General features: G+C 41.6%; 3 protein-coding genes across 3 annotated transcripts; all 3 read left to right on the plus strand.

Annotated features, from left to right (window-relative positions):
- Positions 1-4,557: 4,557 nt before the first annotated feature.
- Positions 4,558-7,285, plus strand: LOC104418921 (probable amidase At4g34880). Its single transcript, XM_010030398.3, has 5 exons — positions 4,558-5,226; positions 5,569-5,783; positions 5,870-6,115; positions 6,209-6,401; positions 6,651-7,285. Exons 1-5 carry the CDS (start codon positions 4,672-4,674, stop codon positions 7,005-7,007), a joined length of 1,566 nt encoding a protein of 521 aa, XP_010028700.2. The 5' UTR covers positions 4,558-4,671; the 3' UTR covers positions 7,008-7,285.
- A 9,602-nt stretch (positions 7,286-16,887) lies between these two features.
- Positions 16,888-17,436, plus strand: LOC104430324 (dirigent protein 23). Its single transcript, XM_018867053.1, has one exon. The coding sequence runs from the start codon at positions 16,888-16,890 to the stop codon at positions 17,434-17,436; it is 549 nt and encodes a 182-aa protein (XP_018722598.1).
- A 2,176-nt stretch (positions 17,437-19,612) lies between these two features.
- LOC104430323 (dirigent protein 23) lies at positions 19,613-20,539 on the plus strand. The gene has a single exon (XM_010043070.3). It carries the CDS (start codon positions 19,695-19,697, stop codon positions 20,280-20,282), a length of 588 nt encoding a protein of 195 aa, XP_010041372.1. The 5' UTR covers positions 19,613-19,694; the 3' UTR covers positions 20,283-20,539.
- The last annotated feature ends 3,718 nt before the right edge of the window (positions 20,540-24,257 follow it).

Consider the following 24,257-nt stretch of genomic DNA (forward strand, 5'->3'; position numbering starts at 1 on the left):
TAGTCTCTCTCGGAGGGAAAAATTTACATTTTTGCCAATTCATCCTATATTTTTTAATTTTATTGATTTAATCATAACTATTTTCACATTATGTCTCATAAATCTTTTTATTTTTCAAAAATATTGAATTTCAAATATTCACACCTAAGAGATTGATACTATAACCATTGGTTAAAAAAAAGGTAAGTTGACCGGTAAAAAAGGAGGGGCTTGGAAAGGAAAGGAAGAAAAAACATGAAAAAAAGGAGGAGACGTGTACAATAAGTGTACCATGTCTGCAATGTGCGATAAGTGAGGGCAATCTCTATTTTCTAAATGAAGTAAAAATTCATCTGATTTTTTCTTTAGTGATCAAAAGACAAATGGAGAGCTCAGATGGTGTGATATCCCATTGAATAGCACCAATTTTAATTTTCTTTGAATGCAATTGAAGAGGCTTAATGACTTGATTTTTGAAAGAATTGTACCATATTTGATTCTTCACTTGAGCACAATTCGAGGGCCTTAGTGGCTTGATCTCGAATCAGATAGCGCAATCTTTGATTCTTTTTTATTAACTGCATACAAGGACTTGAAAGCTTGATCTCAAATCAGATAACGCAATCTTTGATTCATTTTTATGAACTACATTCAAGGATTTAAAGCATTTGAGAACCTTTTTAACACCCTGATGTTTTATATTGATATTAATACCCATTAGTTCCTCAAGTTTGGAATGAATTAAATTTTTGGCAGTGGGCTATGGAAGACGCAACATGTCTATAACTAGTATATAGTTATAAGGTACAATTCCGTATTATTTACTATATGATTCAATTGTTTCATTAAATGTTATCTATAACATCTATTTCTCAAGAATATTCAACATATAATTGCCGCAATGTAAACAAGCTCTAGTTAACTGATGTGGCAATCATATTTTTTTGAATCCGAACACGTGTTTTAGGAGAAAATCATCCAATAAGTCCTAAACGTATTACACTTTTACTAATTTAATCCTAAACCTTTCGATTTTGCCAATTGAGTTCATTCAATCAATTTTAACCAGAATTTGCTGACAAGGACGACGACGCTGACGTGGCACATTTTAAATAATATTTTAACAATATTTAATAATTTTTTGAATTTTTATGATTTTTATTTTTTAACTTTTCTTTCTTTTTTTTTTTGGGGGGGGGGGGAGGTTTGGAGTTTAGTTGGTGAGAGTGGCCCTCGCCTAGCCAAATCTAGCAAGGGTATCGCTGCCCACACTTAGGACCGACGAGGGTCACTGGCAACCCTGGCCGGCCCTAGCTCGAAAAAAAAAAAGGTAAAAAAAAAAAGAGAGAGAGAAAAAGCCATAAAAATCTAAAATATTATTAAAATTGCTACGTCAGCACCATCCATCCACGTCAGCAATTTCCGACCAAAATTGACTAGTGGACTCAATTAGTAAGAAGTAAAAAGTTTATAATTGAATTGGCAAAAGGTGAAAAAGCTTAATATTAAATTGGCAAAATTGAAATATTTATAACTGAATTGACAAAAGTGTAATAGGTTTAGAACTTTTTTGACAATTTTCTTCATATTTTAGTTAGCCCATACTTGATACATTCGCTTCATATGATTTAGGTTGGCCCTTCTACAAAAAAATCCTGGGAATGTTTCGGAATTTGCTATGTCTACACCTATGTTACAGTGAAAATTCAACCAAGCTTTGATGATTTTAATAGTTATAAGGTACTTGTGCTTATCTCACTTTTCCCAATCCATGATGTGCCTGATCGTCTTGCTTATTTCCCTTTCTTATTGAAAGTGCACACGCGTTTCACATTTTGTTGCTTTTCTTGCCCCCATTATTCAGCCATTCTTTCATCTTGACGCGCCATATGTCATCATGCAGAAACGCCCACTGGGGAAAGATACCACTAGAAGTCGCAAGGTTGATGCTGATAACCATTGAATTCATATTGGTCACCATAATCACGGCCACCTCTTTCTTCGTGTAACTTAGCCTTTTTGGATGCTAAAAGAGGAATGACAAATCCTCTCCTGATCCAGTTGAATGGTCTCGGCCATTCTTTTATCTTTTGCTTGGTTAAGATTGTTTCGGCTGGTGTTTACACTGAAAAATAGGCCACTCTTTACTTACGACAAACAATGAAGTTTGATCAATCATGTGATGTCAGTTAATAAAAATAATTCAAGTTATGGAAACATCAACAATTATGTGACTCGGACATCAACAGCTATGCAATACAGTCATCGACAACTACACAATGTACAAGTGGTCGAAAGATGTGTAGCAAACATCAAGACTCATCGACAAAGCATACAAAATGTTAGTCATCTTAAAATTTGATGAAGTGTTGGGAACAAAAAGAGGATAACACATAGATCAAGATGCCGAATAGAGGCGCAAATACCAAGTAATGGTCAAGCATCTAGCGGTGCTAGTATTTGTAACTCCTTGTGAATAATGATTGTCAGCGTACAAATGACATGCCAAAAATTTTGGCGGGTGTGCATTTGTAAATGCATTTAGAGTGTTGACTGCTTGTTATAAATGTTGTTAGTGGGCCAGACTGGACCATAAATATCTATGCTTTTCATAATAACAAGATATCATTGCAATGCTAGTGTTTAATATGCTTAACAATGTGTTAATTTCTATTTATTTTTTTTTCATTTCCATAATTTTTCATTCACTTTTAGTACTTATATTATCCTTATATTTTATTTTAACGCTGTAAAAATGCCTAATACTTTGCTATAATTTCTAAAAAATGAAAGAATCCAATTTTTTGGTGAAGGAATTTTCATCATTTGGGTAAGTATCCCATCTTCGGCGAAAGGGCTGGATTTATCTAATTGATATCAACCAAAAGTCATATCACAGAGAAATCCGAAGTTTTCACCAACACTGCCTTAAATAACGCCGAAGGAAATCGAAAGACGATCTCATTTAACGCTAGCTCACTCCTCTTCATTTCGTTTAAACGAATAGAGAGGTCCCTCATGTATAGAAATCTTGATCAGTATTTACTTTGGTATAAACAGATACTAAAGCCATTTAAAATTTGGTTGGTATTGATAAATGCTAATTTGATTTAGCTCATCCAAATTAATATTTTCTTCACTTAAGTTTAATCGTTTTACCATGAATACATGTCCTAATTTGGTTGGATGATTATGCTTGCAAATAAAATATGATGACCACTGACATATTAATGCAGAATTTTATATTAGACTTAAATATTTCCGCTTTTTATAAGTACATTTAAAAGCTACATTGAAAATAAGCCATGTGAGTGAGGAGAATACTTTAAAATACTTTCTTTAGTGCATTGAGGGTAAAAGTCACTAAAAACCCTAAATTGTAATTAATGTAACATATTTACTTTAAAAAAAAATTGTGACACTAAAAACCTTAAACTTATACCCACATGATACATTTATCTCAATTTTTTTTATAACACCAAATTTTGTAATATATATGTCACATGGATACAAGTTGAGGTTTTTAGTGTTACAAAAAAATTTAAAATAAATGTGTCATATTTTATAATTTTAATAAATTTATTTCATAAATATAAGTTTAAGGTTTTTAATGTTATAAAAAATTAAGATAAATATATTATAATGGATATAGTTTATGATTTTTAATGGCCTTTCCCTACACGGAGAAAACTGTGGTGTTGGGGGATTTAATGATGCCATCAGGGGCGCGCGGTACGATGAATCGATGATCAAGGTCATGTCGAGTGTTGTCGTGCTCCATCCCTTGTGGAGGAGGGCCAACGATGGTCCATGTCCATGTATTTGTTTCCGTACATGATGCATCATTGAAAAGGAAAGAGAATATGCCTTTCCTGTCGTGGGAGCAAAGAGAGCATCCCATATGAAAATCTTTAGTTGTACTCATTTACCCTAGAGTTGATGAACAGAGTTGACTCAAATTATAGAAATTCTTATAATTCACATGGAATAATCTTTGATTGCATTTGTTTACCCTAAAAATGATGAATCTAATTGACTCAAACTATAAAAATTCATATCATTCTCATAGAATAATATCTTAATTTCATCAGATTCTTATCATATTATGCCTTTGTCACACTCCGACTTTAACAGTAATAAAAAAAATAACATGGTTGTCTTTTTTGAATGACCAATCCAGAGCATCTTTAACAACTACTTATTTTATATATAATAATAAATGATTTGACAATTCCTTTTCCTCATTTCCTCTATTCTCACAGTCCGTCTCCTTTTATATTTTTTTTTCTTCAAGCCCGTCTTTTTGTACCAATCAACTTTCCTTTTTCTTTTTCTTTCTTTTTACACCAATGATTCCAGTATCACTTTGTAAATGTGAACTTACGAAATCCCCACCTTTGGCTTCTTTTTTTTTTTTTTTTTTTTTTTGGGTTTTTGTGCACCTTTTTCTTGTCTTCCTATCTGTTGCAGAGCGAACTCGAACCCGATGGCATCTTCCCCCTAAAGCTTTACTCTTATTATCCCCACATCACTAGGCACGTGGTCTAATGGTGTGTACTAAATTATATACTATTTGAAATTTTGAATTGAGATTTTGAAACTCGCCCCGTCTTTTGTGGGGCTCCTGCTCTGCTATAAGTTCTGCTGTGAGCTCCTCTACAACTTAACCAAACCTTGAAGAGCAGTGAAACTATGGCTACCGATCCTCCCCTTGCCTTACTTCAATCGCGAGTGCTTCTTGCTCTCTTAGCCATTTCATCACTCGTGCTCCAAACAGTTGCTCTAGCTCAAGCACAAGCAGTCTCTCTCGAAGAAGCGAGCGCACACGATCTCCAACTTGCTTTCAGGCAAAACAAACTCACCTCAACGCAGCTGACTAAGTTCTATCTCAACCGGATTCGGAGGCTCAACCCGCTCCTCAGAGGTGTCATAGAGGTGAACCCAGATGCGCTGCGCCAAGCCGATAGAGCGGACCAAGAACGTAAGGCGAAGCCACACGGCTCGCTCTCTGCCTTGCACGGGATCCCTATACTGCTTAAGGATAACATAGCCACCAAAGACAAGATGAACACCACGGCGGGCTCGTTTGCGCTTCTCGGCTCGGTTGTGCCTCGGGATGCTGCGGTAGTGGCTCGGCTGAGGAGGGCCGGGGCCGTGTTGCTGGGGAAGGCAAGCTTGAGCGAATGGGCTAACTATCGTTCTTTTGCCGGCCGCAGTGGATGGTGTGCCAGGAGCGGCCAGGGAAAGGTCAGCCAAACGACCGATCCACTTTTCTATTCTGGTCTATGTTTGCACGCTTTAACAATTCAAATGCTTTCGTGCTGAGGCTTTTAATTTAATCGAACCTCAATACTTAGTGTTGCAGTTTGTGAAAAATATTCGGAAAGTGGCACATGGGCCACAGGGATAGATCATTACAAGAATATGTTGGAAATATTAAAATCACGCGCTAGTGAGTGCGCCATGATAGCTGCTTATGAAGCACTTGAGCTATTTGTCCTAGAAGAGGCGGATTCCACAAAATGATAGAAGGAAAATCTCCTTTGAATCTATTTATCTAATGACTAAAGTTAATGCATATGAACACAGAATCCATACAATCTATCAGCTACTCCTTGTGGGTCAAGTAGCGGGTCGGCCATATCCGTGGCAGCAAATATGGCGGCGGTGTCACTGGGAACGGAGACGGACGGCTCAATCTTGTGTCCCTCCAGTTCTAACTCGGTGGTGGGCATCAAACCCACCCTTGGCTTGACCAGTCGAGGTGGGGTTATCCCCATCACTCCCAGACAGGACACTGTTGGGTAAGTTGTAGTGAAATACGTTTACACTCTTTAGACTCGAGGAAATTACTCCAAACGTATTAATCACCATATGCGGGATCTCTCAGGCCAATGTGCAGGACTGTTGCAGATGCCGTCAATGTCCTCGATGTCATTGTAGGATTCGATCCTTATGATGATAAAGCCACTAGAGAAGCGTCCAAGTACATCCCGCGAGGGGGTTACAAGCAATTTCTCAAAGTCGACGGGCTCAAGGGCAAGAGACTCGGAATTGTTAAACCTTTCCCTTTCTTTGACTCCTACTCAGGAACTCCGTTCGCCAAAGCATTTGAAAGCCATTTTAACACCCTGAGGTAATTATAGTGATATTAATACCTATTAGTTCCTCAAGTTTGGAACGAATTTCTTTGACATATAACGTATGCGTATATTCCTTTCATGGACAGGAAACAAGGCGCAGTATTGGTGGACCGCTTGGACTTAGCCGACTTCAGTAAAATCTACTCTGATAGAAGTGAAGGAGTAGCAATGTCTGCCGAGTTCAAGCTAGCCCTGAATACTTACCTTCGAGATTTGGTTGTCTCACCAGTCCGATCCCTTGCAGATGTAATTGCCTTCAACAACAAGCACAAGCATGCGGTGAGTTAGTACTATCACAAAGCAATTTATATCACCGTCTTCATTCGACTCAAAATTACGTAGAATCACATGATGTTCGGGGACCACGTAGCAGAATCAAGCAAGAGAGCAGAGACCCCTCTCCAGGATGCGCCAAATAATTTCTCGTATTTACACTATCTGCAACTTACAGTACAGATATCATGGAACAAAGTGAATAAATTACGTTCAAGTACTCCATTTTAGTTACACAAATGGCCGTTCTTGCAGGAAAAGACCGATGAGTACGGTCAGGACTTGTTCATCGCAGCGCAAGCCACGAATGGGATCGACAAGACTGTGAAATCAGCGTTGCAAAATATGACCAGATTGAGCCGAGACGGGTTTGAGAAGCTGATGAGGCAGAACAAGTTGGACGCATTGGTGACTCCTGAAAGTACAGCGGCACTGGCTCTTGCGATCGGGGGCTTCCCAGGAATAAGCGTGCCTGCTGGATATGACGAGGATGGAGTGCCCTATGGGATTTGCTTCGGAGGCTTGAGAGGCTCCGAGCCTACACTTATTGAAATCGCTTACGGGTTCGAGAAAGCCACCAAGATCAGGAGGCCTCCTTCATTCCTGCGGTGACCCGCCGGTGATTATCAGGTCGATGTATCTCAGGCCAAGCTCTTGCGTGTGTGGTAGCTTCTCTGTTATTGGATTAGATCCAAGCGATGGAAGCAGCAATGAAATAAGCAGTCTCATTCAAAGATTAAGAAGTGAGCCTGTCGAACAATAACTATTTAGAATGGCGCGTTCACTCATTCCTCTTCTTTGTTGGATATTGCGGAAGCGTGTGTGTGTGCAAGTGTGTATGAACTATGGCAAGGTGAAAAAACTTTATTATGATAGTTGGTTTTACAAGAGGAGAGAGCATTTCTAGTTTTCTGCTTGCTTCTACAAGCAAACGTCCACTACTCCTATTTATAGGCGTGAATCCACCGCCATAATCTACCGACTTTGAGTACAAGAAATAATATAAAATTCAGCTTGCGTTCTTTAGCTTCTCCTTGTTGCGGCTTCTCCCGATTCGTGTAGTTGCTTCTCCCTTATTCTCCATTTTTCTATTCTTTGCAACTCCCGAGAAAATATTGGGTGGTCCAAGACCTCCACGTCAGCGTGGTCCCCGGCCACTCACGAGGTGCCATGTGGAGGGGTGGGCCCCACTTGGTGTCCTCTTCTCTTTTTCTCTTGCTCCTCAACGCAGCGCTCCTCTCTCTCCTCTCTCTCTCCCAAATAACTCTCGGCTGATAGCTCGGCTCGGCTCGGCTTGGCTCGGTTGGCAGAAGAAAGCACGGGTCAATGGATAATAAATGCGCAACCCTCCCGCTTAAAGTTTCTCTCTCCTCACTTGAATATTTTCTGGACTCTCTCTCTCTCCTCGCGGACGAGCTGCACTTCCTTTGTTTCCATCTCGGCGTATCCCACCCCCACCCCCTCCGCCTCCGCCTTCGCCTCCACCTCCGCCTCCCAAAAAGCCTCGCCGGTCCGTCACCTCCTCCAAGAGCCCCACCAATCGCAGCTGCTTCCCGACCCCCTTCGCCTCCGACTATTTCCAACGCCGAGATTGAGCGTAAGGTTTGTGCTCGCCTGGGTCTCTAGGAAACTTACGGGCCTTCGTCCGGTGCCTCCCTCCGTGAACTCGTCATCAACTCCGACTCAGAGCCGCCGTCGCCGCCACCGATGGCGTCCTCCGTCTCGGCATCTACTCGTCCTCCCCCTCCCTCGGGCCGAAGACACCGCCGGCCTCCGCCGCGAAGTCGTCGGCCTTCGGCGGAGGGAGGCGGCCTCGGTCTCGTTCCCGGCGGCGCCGGGCTCCCCGCCGTCGGCCGGGTCTTTGTCCACTGTCCGATGAACTCCCTCTCTCTCTCCACCCCCCTTTCAGATTGGCGAACCACCGCGAGCGGCCGACGAACCCGGGAAGCGAACCTAATATTTTCTCCCTTCTCAGGCGCTCGATGCCCTCTCGCCCTCTACCCCGACGCTCAACGGCCGATTTAGCTCGCCTCTCCCACGACCTCCACGCTTTTGGCGGTTCTTCCCTCGCGGTTCGGTGAGGTCTCGGGTATGCCCTCGTGCTGCGTCTCTTCTTCCTTGCTCAGCAACATCGTACTGCCTCTCTCTCTCTCTCTGAGTGTGTCTCTCTGTGCATTCTTTCATCCATGAGGCAAGCATTTCGACTAGGGTTCAAGGGTTTCGCCACCCCCTTCTTTGAGGTCCGTCCGGGTACCTCTCATTTTTGCGTGAACCCGTGAATTTTATAGTCTTTCTTTCTATATGACTACTATTTTCACTTCGATCGGTCCTTGACAAAAGCGGCGCTAGCGACAATGCGACGCGGTTTCGAATCTGAGGTTTTGCTTTGTGATGCTAAGTGTTGCTTTGGTTCCTTAAAAAGTTGCTGACTTTTTCGCATGTTGTAGCTTCTTGGTTGCTCCGAGATTCTGGGTTGGTCGTTCTATCGTCTTGCTCGGAGCGAGAGAAATGTTGTCCAAAAGGAGCGTGTTGAATTCGTCGACACCTGAGTCGACAGCGACTTCTGGGGACAAGAAAGGGAAGAAATCGAAGGGATTGGTGGCTTCAGTTCCTAGTTCTACCAAAAGTCATGTCAAGGTATTGTCTTTTAATCGAACCTATCGTTCCACCTGTGTTTTGGGGACTTGACCATTCAGCATTCATTTTTTCTGCAGAAAAATTCTGGTGCAAGCATTGGTGAAGTCGTGTTGCCTAATATTGACCCCGCCTAATATTTAGGCAACACGACTTCACCAATGCTTGCACCAGAATTTTTCTGCAAAAAATGAATGCCGAATGGTCAAGTCCCCAAAACACATGTGTGGAACGATAGGTTCGATTAAAAGACAATACCTTGACATGACTTTTGGTAGAACTAGGAACCAAGCCACCAATCCCTTCGATTTCTTCCCTTTCTTGTCCCTTAAGTCGCGCCGACTCGTGTGTCGACGACCCGACACGCCCTTTTGGACAACATTTCTCTCGCTCCGAGCAAGACGATAGAACGACCAACCTAATCTCGGCAACCAAGAAGCTACAACATGTGAAAAGTCAGCAACTTTTTAAGGAACCAAAGCAACACTTAGCATCACAGAGCAAAACCTGATTCGAAACCGCCGTCCGCATTGTCGCTAGCGCCGCTTTTGCCGAAGGACCGATCAAGTGAAAATAGTAGTCATATAGAAAGAAAGACTATAAAATTCATGGGTTCACGCAAAAATGAGAGGTACCCGGACGAACCTCAAAGAAGGGGGTGGCGAAACCCCTGAACCCTAGTCGAAATGCTTGCCTCATGGATGAAAGAATGCACAGAGAGACACACTCAGAGAGAGAGAGAGAGAGGCAGTACGGTGTTGCTGAGCAAGGAAGAAGAGACGCAGCACGAGGGCATACCCGAGACCTCACCGAACCGCGAGGGAAGAACCTTCAAAAGCGTGGAGGTCGTGGGAGAGGCGAGCTAAATCGGCCGTCGAGCATCGGGGTAGAGGGCAAAGAGGGCATCGAGCGCTCTGAGAAGGGAGAAAATATTAGGTTCGCTCCCGGTTCGTCGGGCCGCTCGCGGGGTTCGCCAATCGAAAGGGGGGTGGAGAGAGAGAGGGAGTTCATCTGGACAGGACAAAGACCTGGGCCGACGGCGGGGAGCCCGGCGCCGCTGGAACGAGACCGAGGCCGCCTCCCTTCGCCGAAGGCCAACGACTTCGCAGCGGAGGCCGGCGGTCTTCGGCCCGAGGGAGGGGGAGGACGAGTAGATGCCGAGACGGAGGACGCCATCGGTGGCGGCGACGGCGGCTCGGAGTCGGAGTTGATGACGAGTTCGCGGAGGGAGGGAGGCAATCGAACGGAGGCCCGTGTTGCCTAGAGACCCAGTGCGAGCACAAACCTTACGCTCAATCTCGGCGTTGGAAATAGTCCAGGCGAAGGGGGTCGGGAACCAGCCGTGATTGGCGGGGCTCTTGGAGGAGGCAACGGACCGGCGAGGCTTTTTTGGGAGGCGGAGGTGGAGGCGGAGGCGAGGGGGGTGGGATACGCGAGATGGAAACAGAGGAAGTGCAAATCGTCCGCGAGGAGAGAGAGAGTCCGAAAATATTCAAGTGAGGAGAGAGAAACTTTAAGCGGGAGGGTTGCGCATTTATTATCCATTGACCCGTGCTTTCTTCTGCCAATCGAGCCGAGCCGAGCCGAGCCGAGCCATCAGCCGAGAGTTATTTGGGAGAGAGAGAGGAGAGAGAGGAGCGCTGCGTTGAGGAGCAAGAGAAAAAGCGAAGAGGACACCAAGTGGGGCCCACCCCTCCACATGGCACCTCGTGAGTGGCCGGGGACCACGCTGACGTGGAGGTCCCGGACCACCCAATATTTTCTCTGCAACTCCCAGCCACTTTTGTTGACTTTTCAACCAACTTCCAGCTGGCTTTGTTCCTTCATACGTATACTTAATTCATAAGCAAGTGTACTCTAGTGTAGTCTAGAATTTTCACAAAATGGATCATATTTTAACATTCTTATATCCGTACATGCAACTATCGAAACCATCATCACAACTTCCCTGCCAAAACAAGAAGCGAAGCACGTCGATTGAGAAATGATCAAAAAATTTCAAGCTTTTCTGGAGTACATAAAATACAGATTCCGTTTTGGCCACGAAAAAGAGTCTTGGTTGAAGAGACTCAAATCGCATGGCAAACAAAGAGTCTATAGATACCCGTGTGTAGTGAAATAGACTTCGTGAAATTACATCCTGGAAAAAATGGATCAAGTTGCTTTAATGAATTAAAAGAATTGAAGGGGTTTCAAAGAATCTCGACTCGTCCACGGACGAGACCAATTTATTCCTCAGGTTTTACCTCCGGGATGATGAATCATTAAGTTAAAAGTTTATCAGTCGGACATTGTAATTATGGCCCAATGCCCGATAAACCCAGCCCATGTCTCTCAAGCCCAGGCCCATTTCGTTTCCCTTCTTCTTCATCAGATAATGCACGTTGAACTAGCGGAGAAAACAAGAAAAATAAAGAGAGCTCGTCCGTGCAAGAGAAGGAAAAAAAAAAGGAGAAAGGGAAAAATGGTCGCGTATTCACGATCCGCACACCTCGGCAAGCTTATTATTTCTCTAATCGAAGTAATATTCAAAAAAAATTTGAGCTATGAGATTCGATTAAAGAGTTATCGATTTGCTTATATATATTTAGAATACTGTGAATAAACTTGATTTGAGTTTATGATTTGTTCAGAATAAATTTTCAAAGTTAATTGTGCATGTTGAACGGTAGCGAACGGTAACTTTCAAGGCTGAATTTCATTTGCTTCTGGCTAGACTTTGGATCGACCAAGTTGGGGGGTCTTGTAATACTTTGAAAAGGGTACGATCAGTGAATTACAAAATCAATTGATTTATTGATGGACTTGTGCTCTCAATTGATCCCCAGCAATTCTACGAAATTGTTAGCCCTAACGCTGCTGAACTTTCAATTTACAATGGTGTTGTGCTAGTATCGAGAAGTTCGCTTGAAATGAAGTTTGGTGGAGAAAGTTATGGCATGACAAATTTAGCACACGGGCTACACATAATAGACAATAATAAATGTCCGCTATGGGCGAGCTTTTTTTATGACGCGTAGGGATTGTTACATCAACGATAAAGCGTAGCTAGTCAGTCGGTTCATTAGAATATTGTATTACTAGGATTTTGATATTAGTTCTCAACTAATTACTAGGAATACGAGTGTGTTAGCTCAAGTAACCACTGTAAGCTGATTTTCAGTCTTCGTAGGTGAGTGGTATTATCTCTTCTATGAATTTCTAAACTCATGTCTTGAAATTGATAAAATTGATATATTATGAGTTATAGATAAGCATATTTGTTGCATAAAATGTGGATTATATATTTACTACAATTGGGTATTTGTCAATGATTTGATCATTGTATTAACAAATGTGTTGCAAAAATTTATATATCGATTTGTGAACCTAGCTAACAAAATAGATTCTGAAATGGTTTGAGAAATGCCTTGTAAAATTTATTATGGTTGATAAACAAAGTTGAGATAAATCATGTGTTTTTTTTTTTGGCAAAATTAATTGGTTATTTTTTATTTAGGATTTGATTCCTAGTGTTAGAGGATGTGGGTTGGTGCTCAATATCACTATGAACCCGGTTAAGGGTTTGTGGGTATGTGCATATTAGTAAAGATATCCTCTTGAGTCAATCACTGGCAATATAAGTTGAGACCTTTCCAAGGAGAGAGCTTGATTACACTGTCATAAGGCGTTATATGTGATCATGATTAAATATTTGAGCATGAATTTGGTCAATGGAGTGAACCATGAACATGTAATTTGAAATTAGTCGATGGAATGAACCATTGACATGCGATTTGACAAGATTAATCAATGGGATAAATCATTAGTATTTGAACTGATGAGATTGATTAATAGACTAGACCATTGATATTTGTTATGATATTATTAATCTAACGAATGTTTTCTGATATGCATATGATTACGTCAAAGTAATCTAACCCATTCTTATTTGTACACACACAAATATATATATATATATATAGAAATTCTGATGTGTTGTTTGACTTTGAAGCTGCATCATTCAGGTAAAGAAAATGATGATTATGCCATTACCGATAGGATTTGGGGTGTGACAAATTTAGTGTCGCATGGTGAGCACCAGAGCGAATATTATCTCAATTGGGGCTTTAGATATATATATACACACACCATAGCTTAATCTATTAAAATCTCATAACTACTCCTTTTTCACAGAATTGGTAAGAATAAATGAAGAAAGAAAAAAAGCGCTCAATTCCAATTTTTGCACGGCAAAATATTTTTGATGGTTTTAAGATAATGAGATAAACAGTTTGAGGTTGAGAGGTTTTGGACTAATACAGTAACCTTAGAGAAGCATTTTTTTTTCAATTAACATTAAGTAAAGAATCTAAGATTATGCGAAAGAAAACTAAGATATATATCATATGACTAGTATAAGCGAGATGTTGAACAAGGTAGCATTGTGTGGTGATTAGAGGCCTTGCTCGTCACTTTCTACTATAGTATCTCTTCGATAGAACTATGTTTCAAACTAATTCCAAAGCGAGCGAGCGGTTGAGCCAACTACTTTTAGCGCTACCAGTGATTCTATCTACGATGATCTCCAATGCGCCGCTTGCTCTCGCCATGGCTGATGATGCCCAGAAGGTGGCAACTTGGTTCACTAAGTTCAATCGTTCGAAGCCAAAAACCGCACACCTCTATTTCTTCCGCAACAATCTCCTAGAAAGAGCTCGAGTGCGGTGCACATCATCGAGGCTATGAAGATTGAGAAGTTCCCGACTCTTTTCAGCATAAGGATGATGATAGACGATCCAATGACGAAACGGCCTGAGCCGATATCCCCCGTCCTCGGCCAGGATCGAGTCTCCGGACCTGCTCGTGAACATGAACCTCGTTTTCAATGAAAGAACCCTGAGCATTGCGGGCCGCAACATGGCTTAGGAATCCTATCGGGAGATGCCTCCAACCAACGGACCCTTGCTTTCCGTTTGTCAAGTGGAGTTGCCATCATTGGTGACATCGAGGAAATCTCTTTTATTTTTCAGTTTTTCGAGCCAACATTATTCCATCGAAACCATCTAGAGATGCTTTGGAGACCAAAAGCCAAAACGATAGAGATCAAAAGGATTTCGATCTCGTGTTTTTTCTGCGATATCATGCGATTCGACCAATAGACAAGACATCGGATGAACAATTTGTTACGGCCCTAGCATGCAGCTACTTATTCAATCGACAATAAAACAAGAACCTTGAGCTCTGTCTCTTGCTTCTCCTTCAAATGCGTATCTTTTACCAAGAATCTTTCAAATTTGCCACTGCGGTTGCCCTGCCTTTTCATCTTCTTCTTCTTTTTTCAGATGATAACCCTAAACCCAATCGTAATTAGCCGAATATCTGGAGGGAAAAATATCACAGTAACTCACCGTTGCAACTCCCCACTTGAACTCGAGTTTCTATCTGAAAACCGAACCCATAAACATCTATTTCTACATCAACGCGTTAAAAAGTGATGAAATAATTATTATTGCTTTTTGCTAATTAAAAATGACTCCCACACCATTGAGGTGTGGTTCATACTCTTGCCATTAGAGGAGTTTTGTACTCTCTTTTTTCTTTATAATTGTGCGTTGAATCCTTGACACACACCTACCAACCCCAAAGCTAAGAATAAAGATATGTTGCAAAAAAATAAGTGTTATCTACATTCACTATTCACATTGCACAATTGGATGACCAAAACCGACATATTTGGTATGGTTTAATATTGGAGAAAAGTGCCAAAAAAGTCCTAAACCTTTTGCCTTTATGCCGATTTAGTCATAAACCTTTTTTTGGTGCCGATTCAATCCTAAACCTTTTTAAGTCATGCCAATTCAGTCCTTTTAGCCGGATTTTGCTGATTGGACACCAGCCGGCTGACGTGGCCTAATCGCCGCTAACGTGGACAACTTTTAATAATATTTTTTTTTTTTTATTTTTTATATTATATTTTTTTCTTTTAATTTTTAATTTTTGTCTTTTTCCTCCAGCCGGTCGCCGAGGTCCGGCGACCGGCCAAAGGCCACCGCCGGTGAGGGCGAGCCTCGCCCTCGCGCCGAATCTGGCGAGGTCGAGCCTCACCGACCCTCGCCGGCCATGGGCGAGGCTCGCCTTGCCGGATCCGGCAAGAGCAAGCCTCGCCCATGGCTGCTCGCCCTCGCCGGATGCGGCGAGGTCGAGCCTCGCCTCACCGAGATCCGGCGAGGGCAAGCCTCGCCCAACCTCGCCCGAGATCGGGCCATGGGCGAGCCTCGCCCTTGCCGTCGATCGCCTCGGCCGGTCGCCGAGACCTCGGCAACTAGCTAGAGGAAAAGAGACAAAAAATAATAATAATAATAATAATAATAAATATAAAATATATATTAAAATATTATTAAAAGTTGTCCATGTCATCGCCGATTAAGCCACGTCAACCGGCCGGCGTCCAGTCAGCAAAATCCGGCCAAAATTGACCAAAAATGACTAAATTGGCACAACTTAAAAAGGTTTAGGACTGAATCAGCACCAAAAAAAGATTTAGGACTAAATCAGCACAAAAACAAAAGATTTATGACTTTTTTGGCACTTTTCCCTTTAATATTGGCTTGAGAAACTTCACGACAAACCAAGTGCCGGTATCCAATCACGTCAATTACGATATTTTGTTACTTCCCTATTAAAATCATGAACGTTGATATGTGAGAGTAGAGCCTATAGGAAAGTGTCTACATTAATTTGCATTGCATTGATTAGGAGATCACTTTATATTTGCAAAAGCAGGATACTATTAGCATATTAGACAATGCACGAGAACTGAGTACAATCACATTTTCCAATTGTATTGGTTTTTACACATCTTGGTCAGGTAGAAATGCGGTTGGTCGGCTTACAATGAGTGTAGTATTTTAACGGTGGCAGGTGATGGAGGGGTCCATTACACGACATAATATACAAATGGCTCCCTAGGGTTCTATCCTTCAAGAGCCGTCATGGCAAAAGGGATATTGGAGAGGACAACCTAAGTAAGGAGGCTCGATCATACTTAAATATGTGGATTCTTCACACTGTCCATTTGGTTAATAGGTTAGCGTTATCCAAATTATCATTCAGGTGTTCTGAATCTATACATGATCTTGGATTGAACATTTCATTCACATTAGATTAGCGTTTTTCTTACAAAGTGTCCATCATCAACAGTCCTTATATTTTAAAGAAACGCAATACGCTAGTATAATTCTTCTTCTACATTCAAAGTTTCAACTGGTGATAAGAAATTAATATACTTTTTTATGCTCCATATTTAGGGAAACGAACACCGCGAGTTTCATAGTTTTAGTACGGCGCTCATTTTAGTATTAAAACTTGCCGACCAATCACTTGAGCGTTATTAATATTTATTAAACAAAGTCACTACAAGGATTATGAAATTCGATGCCCCATTAAACAATTTTTTAAAGTTATAACGTTTAAGTAATTGTTTAAAAATTTATGAGGCTAAAAAGAATCAATATATGAAAGTATAATATTTGTGGTGTTTATTATTTATTTTTTTTAAAATTTATGTACGTCTTTTAACATGTTCTCTGCTGCAAAGCGTGCCATTTTTTTACCCCCTAGAACTTGCAAAGATGCTATTTATGTTGTTTTTATTAGTTTAAAATCCAAATCGCAAACCGCGAAGACGATGTCACCAAAGGAATGGGCGGCCGCTTATGAAATAGCACGATCTATTAGTGATAGGCTTCCGTCTCTCGAGGTGTCTTCTTCTCGTAAGTCTCCTTTTGGGTTTATTTTCGCCCATCAACTCTTTCCAAAAGTATCCACTTTCCACACGATATCAGATTGAGAGAGAGAGATGGCAAAGCCAGGTTTAATGGCGATGGTGGCGGTGGCAGTGGCGGTGGCGGTGGCGGCTCTTGCTTGGGTGGCCATGGCCATGCCGCTCGCCTGTGCCATGGCCGATGACCCCAAGAAGGTGGACAACTGGTTCAATAGGCTTAGCCATGCTGAGCGTAAGACCACATGCCTCCACTTCTTCTTTCACGACACGATATCAGGCAAGAGTCCCACGGCGGTGCGCGTTGCCGAAGCCACGATAACAAAGAAGTCCCCGACACTGTTCCGGGTTGTCAACATGATGGACGACCCATTGACTGAGGGACTCGAGCCAGAGTCCCCCCTCGTGGGCCGGGCTCAGGGGTTGTATGGCTCGGCTGGGCTGGAGTCGCTGGGCCTGCTCATGAACATGAACCTTGTATTCACGAGCCCAAAGTACAATGGCAGTACCCTGAGCACATTGGGCCGCAATCCGGCGTACGAGACCTATCGGGAGATGCTCATCGTCGGCGGGACTGGCTTTCTCCGGTTGGCGAGCGGAATCGCAACGGGCAAAGATATAATTTCTCAACCACAACACCTTTGATGTGGAAGTTGAATATAACGTAATAGTTATGCATTACTAGACAGTAGACAGTTCTTCTTTTTGACCTTTGACTTTGCGGGATCCAAAGGTTTATGGCATAATTATATCGCTGTAGTTCGTGTGTGCTTTCTAAATTTGTAATGCTCTACATGCTTTCTGATTAAATTGGACTCGGTTCAATCACTGGTTAGAGATACGGTGGCCTAGCTGAAATACGAAGAGAGCAGGTGATGTACCAGTCGTGTCCGGTTTACGCCTTCAAAAATAGATCTTGCTGAAAATGTCAATGATTTTACCCACCTAATAGTGCTGAAATTGGAAGCAATCAACATGAACATTACTTTTTTACCAATTTGAAACTGTCTTACGGTATAACGTTGAGTTTGAACTAGCTAAGCACAATCAACCACTTAACAATTACATTGAGTTTGGTATACATAAATACTTTCCCAGTCTTTTACAGAAAAGTTCGAGCGACCCAATCGATATTTACTTTGATTTAAACAACTACATAATCCGTTTTGAATTTGGCTCAAAATTTTCGCCCTTTAAAACTATATTTAAGGAATTACGTTGAAATAAGCCCCGTTAGAGTAGAGTATGATTTAAAAACGCTTTCTCTAGTTTATCCTTTATTTAAGTTTAAACTCAATAAGAAAATAAAATATTCATGTAGTTCCTGTTTATTCATTTGCAGAAATTTAGATCCAATAAAAAGTAGGAACCCAGCATGCAACAAATCATTAAGCTAAAAGCTTATTGGCGAGATGCACATCACGTGGCAATCACGAAGGCAAGTTGAAGTGTCACGTGGGAAGCACGGTAACTAACATTCCCTCAATTTCGGCTTTAGTCGTATATAGATTACAGTGCCCTTTCTCATCAAGATTAATAGATAAATAAATAAATAACCCTTAATTTCAATTTTTTCAATGGGTGAAAATTTGAGGTTGAACTAATGTGCTTATCTCTCTTTAGATCGGCTTCCACACCTACCGCCCCCAAACGAAAAAGAAAACGAAAATTGCATAGAAAAGTGTATCGTCAGCAATCCCCCGTTGCACCGACTAGCTTATGTTAGGGAGATAGCGCTAACTGACCCGAACCAACATATGCGATTGGGTTTGAGAAACTTTACTAGCAAGTAATTGCAAATATCCCATAATCGGGTGCTGCGAATCACGTCACTTCAATGCTGCCAATTCTAATCATAAATGGTCATGTGACAAAGGAGCCTATTGGAAGATTTCTATATTAATATACATTACCATCAATTGCGATATCACTCTTTACATTTGAGAAATAGAGCGCCAATATATGAAATTAGACAATGCATGAAAACTCAAGCACAATTGTGTTATCAAATTATAGAAATGTGGTAGGATGGTGCACTATAAGCATAATATCCCAATTGTAACAAGTGAGGATGGGCTTGTTAGAAGCGACTATAGGCAAATGGCTAAGTGCTGTCTAGGTAAAAGGGAGATTGAAGTAGGAGACATAAGTGAAGAGACTCGATTAGAATCCAAAAGTAAAGTGGCATGATCAGAACCAAATCTATAGATCAGGCAAGTCTTAAAAATTCGAATTATCGTTTAAGTGTACCAAACAAATAAGTAATATATTGGTGATCTTGGGTTTGAACGTTTGGTTTATATTGGATAAGTGATTTTCTCACGGAGCCTTCGTGGTTAATACTCCTTCGATGTTGAAGAAATGTAACATGCTAATATCACTTTCCCCACGTTCAAATTTTCGATAAAATTAAGTGAAATGAAATTACTATGCATTCACCTACCCTGCATATCATATGCCTTTTTCTAACACGTTCTTTCGTGCAAAGCATGCCCTTAAACAGTGAACTTCTGATTAAAAAGAAATTATTAGTGTAAATTTCCAAATAAAAAACCGCAAGGGACGATGCAAAGTCGGTACTAAGGCGAGATTGACTCGGTGATCCCTCGTGAATCATTTGCTTTTTAACAATTATTTTGGTTCTGTGACCGATTAAGACCTATCCTCACGTCTGTCCATATGTTTTGCACTCACGTTTCATAACGTAGACACCATGATGAAGCCTGTCCCTAGTGAAAAAGCACGACCAGTTAAGTGATTGATCTCGACAACTTTTGTCGCATCTTTCCCTAAAGGTGTCTAAAGGTATCTTCTTTATAAGTCTTCCTTTTGGGTTCATTTCCGCCTATAAATTCCTTCCAATAGTATCCACTTTCCCAGCGATTTCAGATCGAAAGACAGAGATGGTGAAGCCAGGTTTAACGGCAATGGTGGTGGCAGCTCTTGCTCTGGCGCTTGCCACGGCGGTGGCGCTCGCCTGTGCCGAGGTGGATGACCCCGAGAAGGTGAACGCCTGGTTCAATAGGCTTAGCCACGCCGAGCACAAGACCACACACCTCCACTTCTACTTCCACGACACGCTCTCGGGCAAGAACCCCACGGCGGTGCGCATCGCTGAGGCCACGATGACCGAGAAGTCCCCGACACTGTTCGGGGTGGTCAACATGATCGACGACCCGCTGACCGAGGGTCCTGAGCCAGAGTCCCCCCTCATTGGCCGGGCACAAGGGTTCTATGGCTCGGTTGGGCTCGAGTCATTGGCCCTGCACATGAACGTGAACCTCGTATTCACGACCCCAGAGTACAACGGCAGCACCCTGAGCATATTGGGCCGCAACCCGGCACTTGAGACCTATCGGGAGATGCCCATCGTCGGTGGGACCGGCGTTTTTCGGCTGGCAAGCGGGGTCGCGACGGCGAAGACGTACTTTTTCAACCTCACCACTGGCGATGCTGTAGTTGAATATAAGGTCATAGCTATGCATTACTAGACACTTAGTAGATACATCATGGCTTGTTGTAGTCCGGTCCAAAGGTTATGGAGTAAATTACATCGTTGTAGTCGTGCGTGGATGTTCTGTCGTTTCCAATTTGGTATTGCTCTTCGCGCTTCGTGATATTTTATTGATTTTGGTGTTTTGGAATCTTTCTTGTGTGGCTCTAGATGAATCATAAATTGGACTCGGTTTATCACGGATTAGGTAATGTTACGATGTTCGCCGCCTCGTGAAATCGAGCTTGCTGAAAACGTCAGTGATTTTACCCACCTAATGATTATGAAATTTGATGCAGTCCACGTGATTTTTTTTATTATTATTTGGATGTCCCATTTTAAAGTTACGAAACCCAAGATTATGTCTTGATTTGTTTTCGATTCGAAAACTGTCGGCTGGCAAGCTCAATCTTACCTCTTAGCTCGGCCACTTGATTATTCTTATTTATATTGGCTTTTTTTCCTTGATCAAAGCAGATCAGCTCGCCTTCAAGTCTTCAATGTGAAGCTCCTTGCAAAAATTCTTTCAGCTTGATCAGTCCTCTATTCAGCTTTTGAATGAAATCAATTATGTATGAATGAGTAAGGTTGGATTGAGAACGCTCTGCCCAAAAGAGCTTAGCCATGTGCATTAAGGGTGAGCAACGGTCTAGGGTCGACCCCGGACCGACCCTAGACCGGCCCAACCCTACTGGTCCTAGTCTAGTTTCCAAGGGGATCGGGTCGGTCCTCGGTCCTAAGATTCTAAGATCGGTACTGTGCGGGTTAGTCCTCGGTCCTGGAAGTTTAGGGTCAATCCAACTCGGACCAACCCTGATAATATATATATATATTAGTAAAGGAAATATATTTATATATAATATGTTTAAGATATTTAATATATAATATTTTTTAATGTTTTTCTCATAAATAGCAAACCCAGCCACGTTTTTCATGCCGTGAAATGGGTGAATAGTGTTGTGAAATGGCTTAAATGTCCTTAGCCTCTTTGTCTTATTCTTCTTATGGTTTAATTGTTCAGTTGCACTTTGCTTTTGAATTTGTATCAAATGGAAGAAGTTTTCAAATAGTAGTATTGCCGTTGTTATGATGATGTGCCTATTAAGTGGTGTGAAGCTTAATTATTGGTTGATTAGACTTTGCTTGATTGAATGTATGAATCATTTTTGCATATAGTGTTACAAGTATTATTAATAGATGATTGCAGGAGAAGATGCCTAGAAAACATTTTTTTGCCTAGAATTCTTTTCTCTTAAACTTCCCATCTCATCCCATTTCCCGAAGGGAAGAATGATTCAAAGACAAATCAAAAACAAGAAAATTATAATATGCTTCAGCGATGGAAACATTTTATCTCTATTAGCAATCTCGATCATTTATATAGTTTCTTGTTTTTAACTAGTGTGAACTTTTTATGATAACCTTATCTTAAATTTATGTTGAATATGTACTTATATTTATAGTTTGGTTTGATATGTAATTTGAATTAATGAGTTTTACTTTTTAAGGAATAAAAAATGAAATAAAATAAAAAAATTTGGCTCGTCCCGGGTTGACCCTGGGACCGGACCAAACCCATAGGGTCGGTCCGGTCCTCAATCCCAGACTCAACCGGATCGGTCCTCGGTCCCTAAAATTGGGGACCGACACTGTACGGGTTGGTCCTAGGGTTAGGCATCGGACCGGCCCAACCCGGACCATGATCACCCCTAGTGTGCATAACATAGGTCGGCTGAAAGATATTTAGAAAACCCGATTTCCTATCCTATCTTAAGAAACTAACTCAAAAGAGAAAAGAAGGCCGGACTCAAATTCTGAGCATTCCTTTGCTTTACTAGTGAGCTTACGTTATCAAGGCGTCTATATAGGAATGTGGTAGGCGCTTTCAGGCAAGGGTAGGGGTGCATGCTAAGTGCTTATATGTTGTTGGATATTCGGTTTGGGTAGGTAATTGGTTCTCTTAATGGGTTCTATCCATGGTGTTTCATATAGATCGGGTTATAGATGAAAAGCAAGACAGTTTTCAAGCAGGCGCAAAAGGATAAGATATTCGGTTATCAAAGAGTTTGAGTCTCCCTAGGGGGAGTTCATTCTTTCCTTATATACAAGTTAGGGGTGTGCAAAATACCTAGGAACCGCCTGGACCGCCCGGAACTGGACCGGAACCGCCCGGAACCGGCGGTTCTTGAGGGAACCGGTCCGGTTCCTAGTTCCAATTTTTAGGAACCGGTGGGAACCGGTCTAGTTCCTGGTTCCATGGGTGGATCCGCCCACCCAGACCGGACCGGTTCCCTTTTAATATTAAAAAAAAATACTAAAATTGAATACAAAGCAATTGTTTTGTGGCAATTGTTTTTGCTGTAGGATAAATACAAAGCTAAATATTGGGGAATTCTTATGCTTTTTCGTTGTTTAGTTTATTTATTAATATAATGATGCAGGTGATGTATTCAATAAAGCCTTGTTTAGTTGCACTTCCTTTGTTTTCCTGTGTTTGGATGGTGCCTCATTTCACCTCCTTTGATTTGTTTGTGTGACTTCTGATATTTTGCCAAACCTAATGAGGGATATGTCCAGTTCATAGCTTTAAGAGAGACCCATTTTTCCTAAACACTTACTATCCTCTCTGCCTCTATATCAACTTGTGTACATCCATTCCTTCATTGGTTGCATTTATAGTTGCAACAAATGAATTTTTGTTCCACGTACTTAAATTTGATTTTTCTTTTTTGGCTTGCTTTGATGTCACGTAGTCATTTTATGTTGAAAATCAAAATTGTTTTGCGTCAGGATTTGCGTCAAGATCGGTTCCATGGATCCACCCAGGAACCGGACCAGACCGGCGGTCCGGTTCTCGGGTGGATCCATGTAACAAACGGGTGGATCCCAGTTTCAATTTTTCGGAACCGGTCCTTAGCGGGCAGTTCCCGGTTCTAGGTTGGGAACCGCCTGCCCGGACCATGCACACCCCTAATACAAGTACCTCCCTTAAAGTAAAGGTAAGCCCCTACAGCTGCAGCAAGCAAGCATATCCTTTTTTCCACTTTATAGCGGTTGGATTACTTGAGTGTAAAAATATTTATCCCTAAGATTATAGACTAGACCTATACTAGTGGGCAAGCAAGCTCAAGCTCTAGGGCCACAGATCATTAGGTTCAGTCCCCAGTGATCAAACCATTACTCTAAGGTGACTTTTCCCTCTTTCTTACGATAGAGCTCATTCCGTCCCTTGACACAATTATCAAGTTGGAGTCTTTACCAAGTTAAGCTACTTCTCTTCTTAGGCTCGGGAAAGCTATTCAGGCAAGTTAATTTGCAAGCTTTTAGCTTAATAAAACTATAAGCAAAATGGGCACCTCACTTTTGTCAGGCCCAAAAGCAAAAGCAAGGAACTTCAACTCGATTCAAGGAAAAATCTTTCTAAAAAGAAAACTTTCATGCAAAATATAGATATAAGATCGATCCTCTTACTTACTAAACCTCCTTTTTTAAAAACTACTTTATACTCCAATGTTGCATAGTTCAACGGAGAAAAGAGCCTAAAAGGGTAAGCATACCCCCATAAACCCCAAGGAAATTGCCTGTAAAGACACTCCCAAACAAAGGCTATAAACTTTATCCAAAAGAAAGGACTTGATCTCACTGGCTGACTTATTAGCTTATAACCAACCTACTCTTGTAAACAAAAATCCCAAGTATGAGAATAGTCTATTTAAAAGGAGGATACCCTTGTAGTCATAGTAGCCCCCATTATCAACTACTTAAGGGAAATAGTAGAAACGGTTACCTGCTAAAAATCTTTCGCTTTTATATTCAACTCGCTTGGTGAAGATAAAATAAAGGCAACCACGTAGAAGAAAACTACCTACTCATCATGATTTGGCAAAGACTTAGTATCCATAGTTAATTGATAGTTCTCTTACTATCCTCTTGGTTAATCTCGAGTAGCTCCCTAAGTTCTCCCACTCGCTAG

Source organism: Eucalyptus grandis, chromosome 9 (assembly GCF_016545825.1).
Source record: "Eucalyptus grandis isolate ANBG69807.140 chromosome 9, ASM1654582v1, whole genome shotgun sequence".
Taxonomy (NCBI): domain Eukaryota; kingdom Viridiplantae; phylum Streptophyta; class Magnoliopsida; order Myrtales; family Myrtaceae; genus Eucalyptus; species Eucalyptus grandis.

Coding starts and splice junctions, on each gene's coding strand:
- LOC104418921 (XM_010030398.3), top strand. CDS start 4,672: ATGGCTACCGATCCTCCCCTTGCCTTACTTCAATCGCGAGTGCTTCTT. Junction 5,784..5,869: donor CCCAGACAGGACACTGTTGG/GTAAGTTGTAGT, acceptor GGGATCTCTCAG/GCCAATGTGCAGGACTGTTG. Junction 6,402..6,650: donor ACAACAAGCACAAGCATGCG/GTGAGTTAGTAC, acceptor CCGTTCTTGCAG/GAAAAGACCGATGAGTACGG.
- LOC104430324 (XM_018867053.1), top strand. CDS start 16,888: ATGGCGATGGTGGCGGTGGCAGTGGCGGTGGCGGTGGCGGCTCTTGCT.
- LOC104430323 (XM_010043070.3), top strand. CDS start 19,695: ATGGTGAAGCCAGGTTTAACGGCAATGGTGGTGGCAGCTCTTGCTCTG.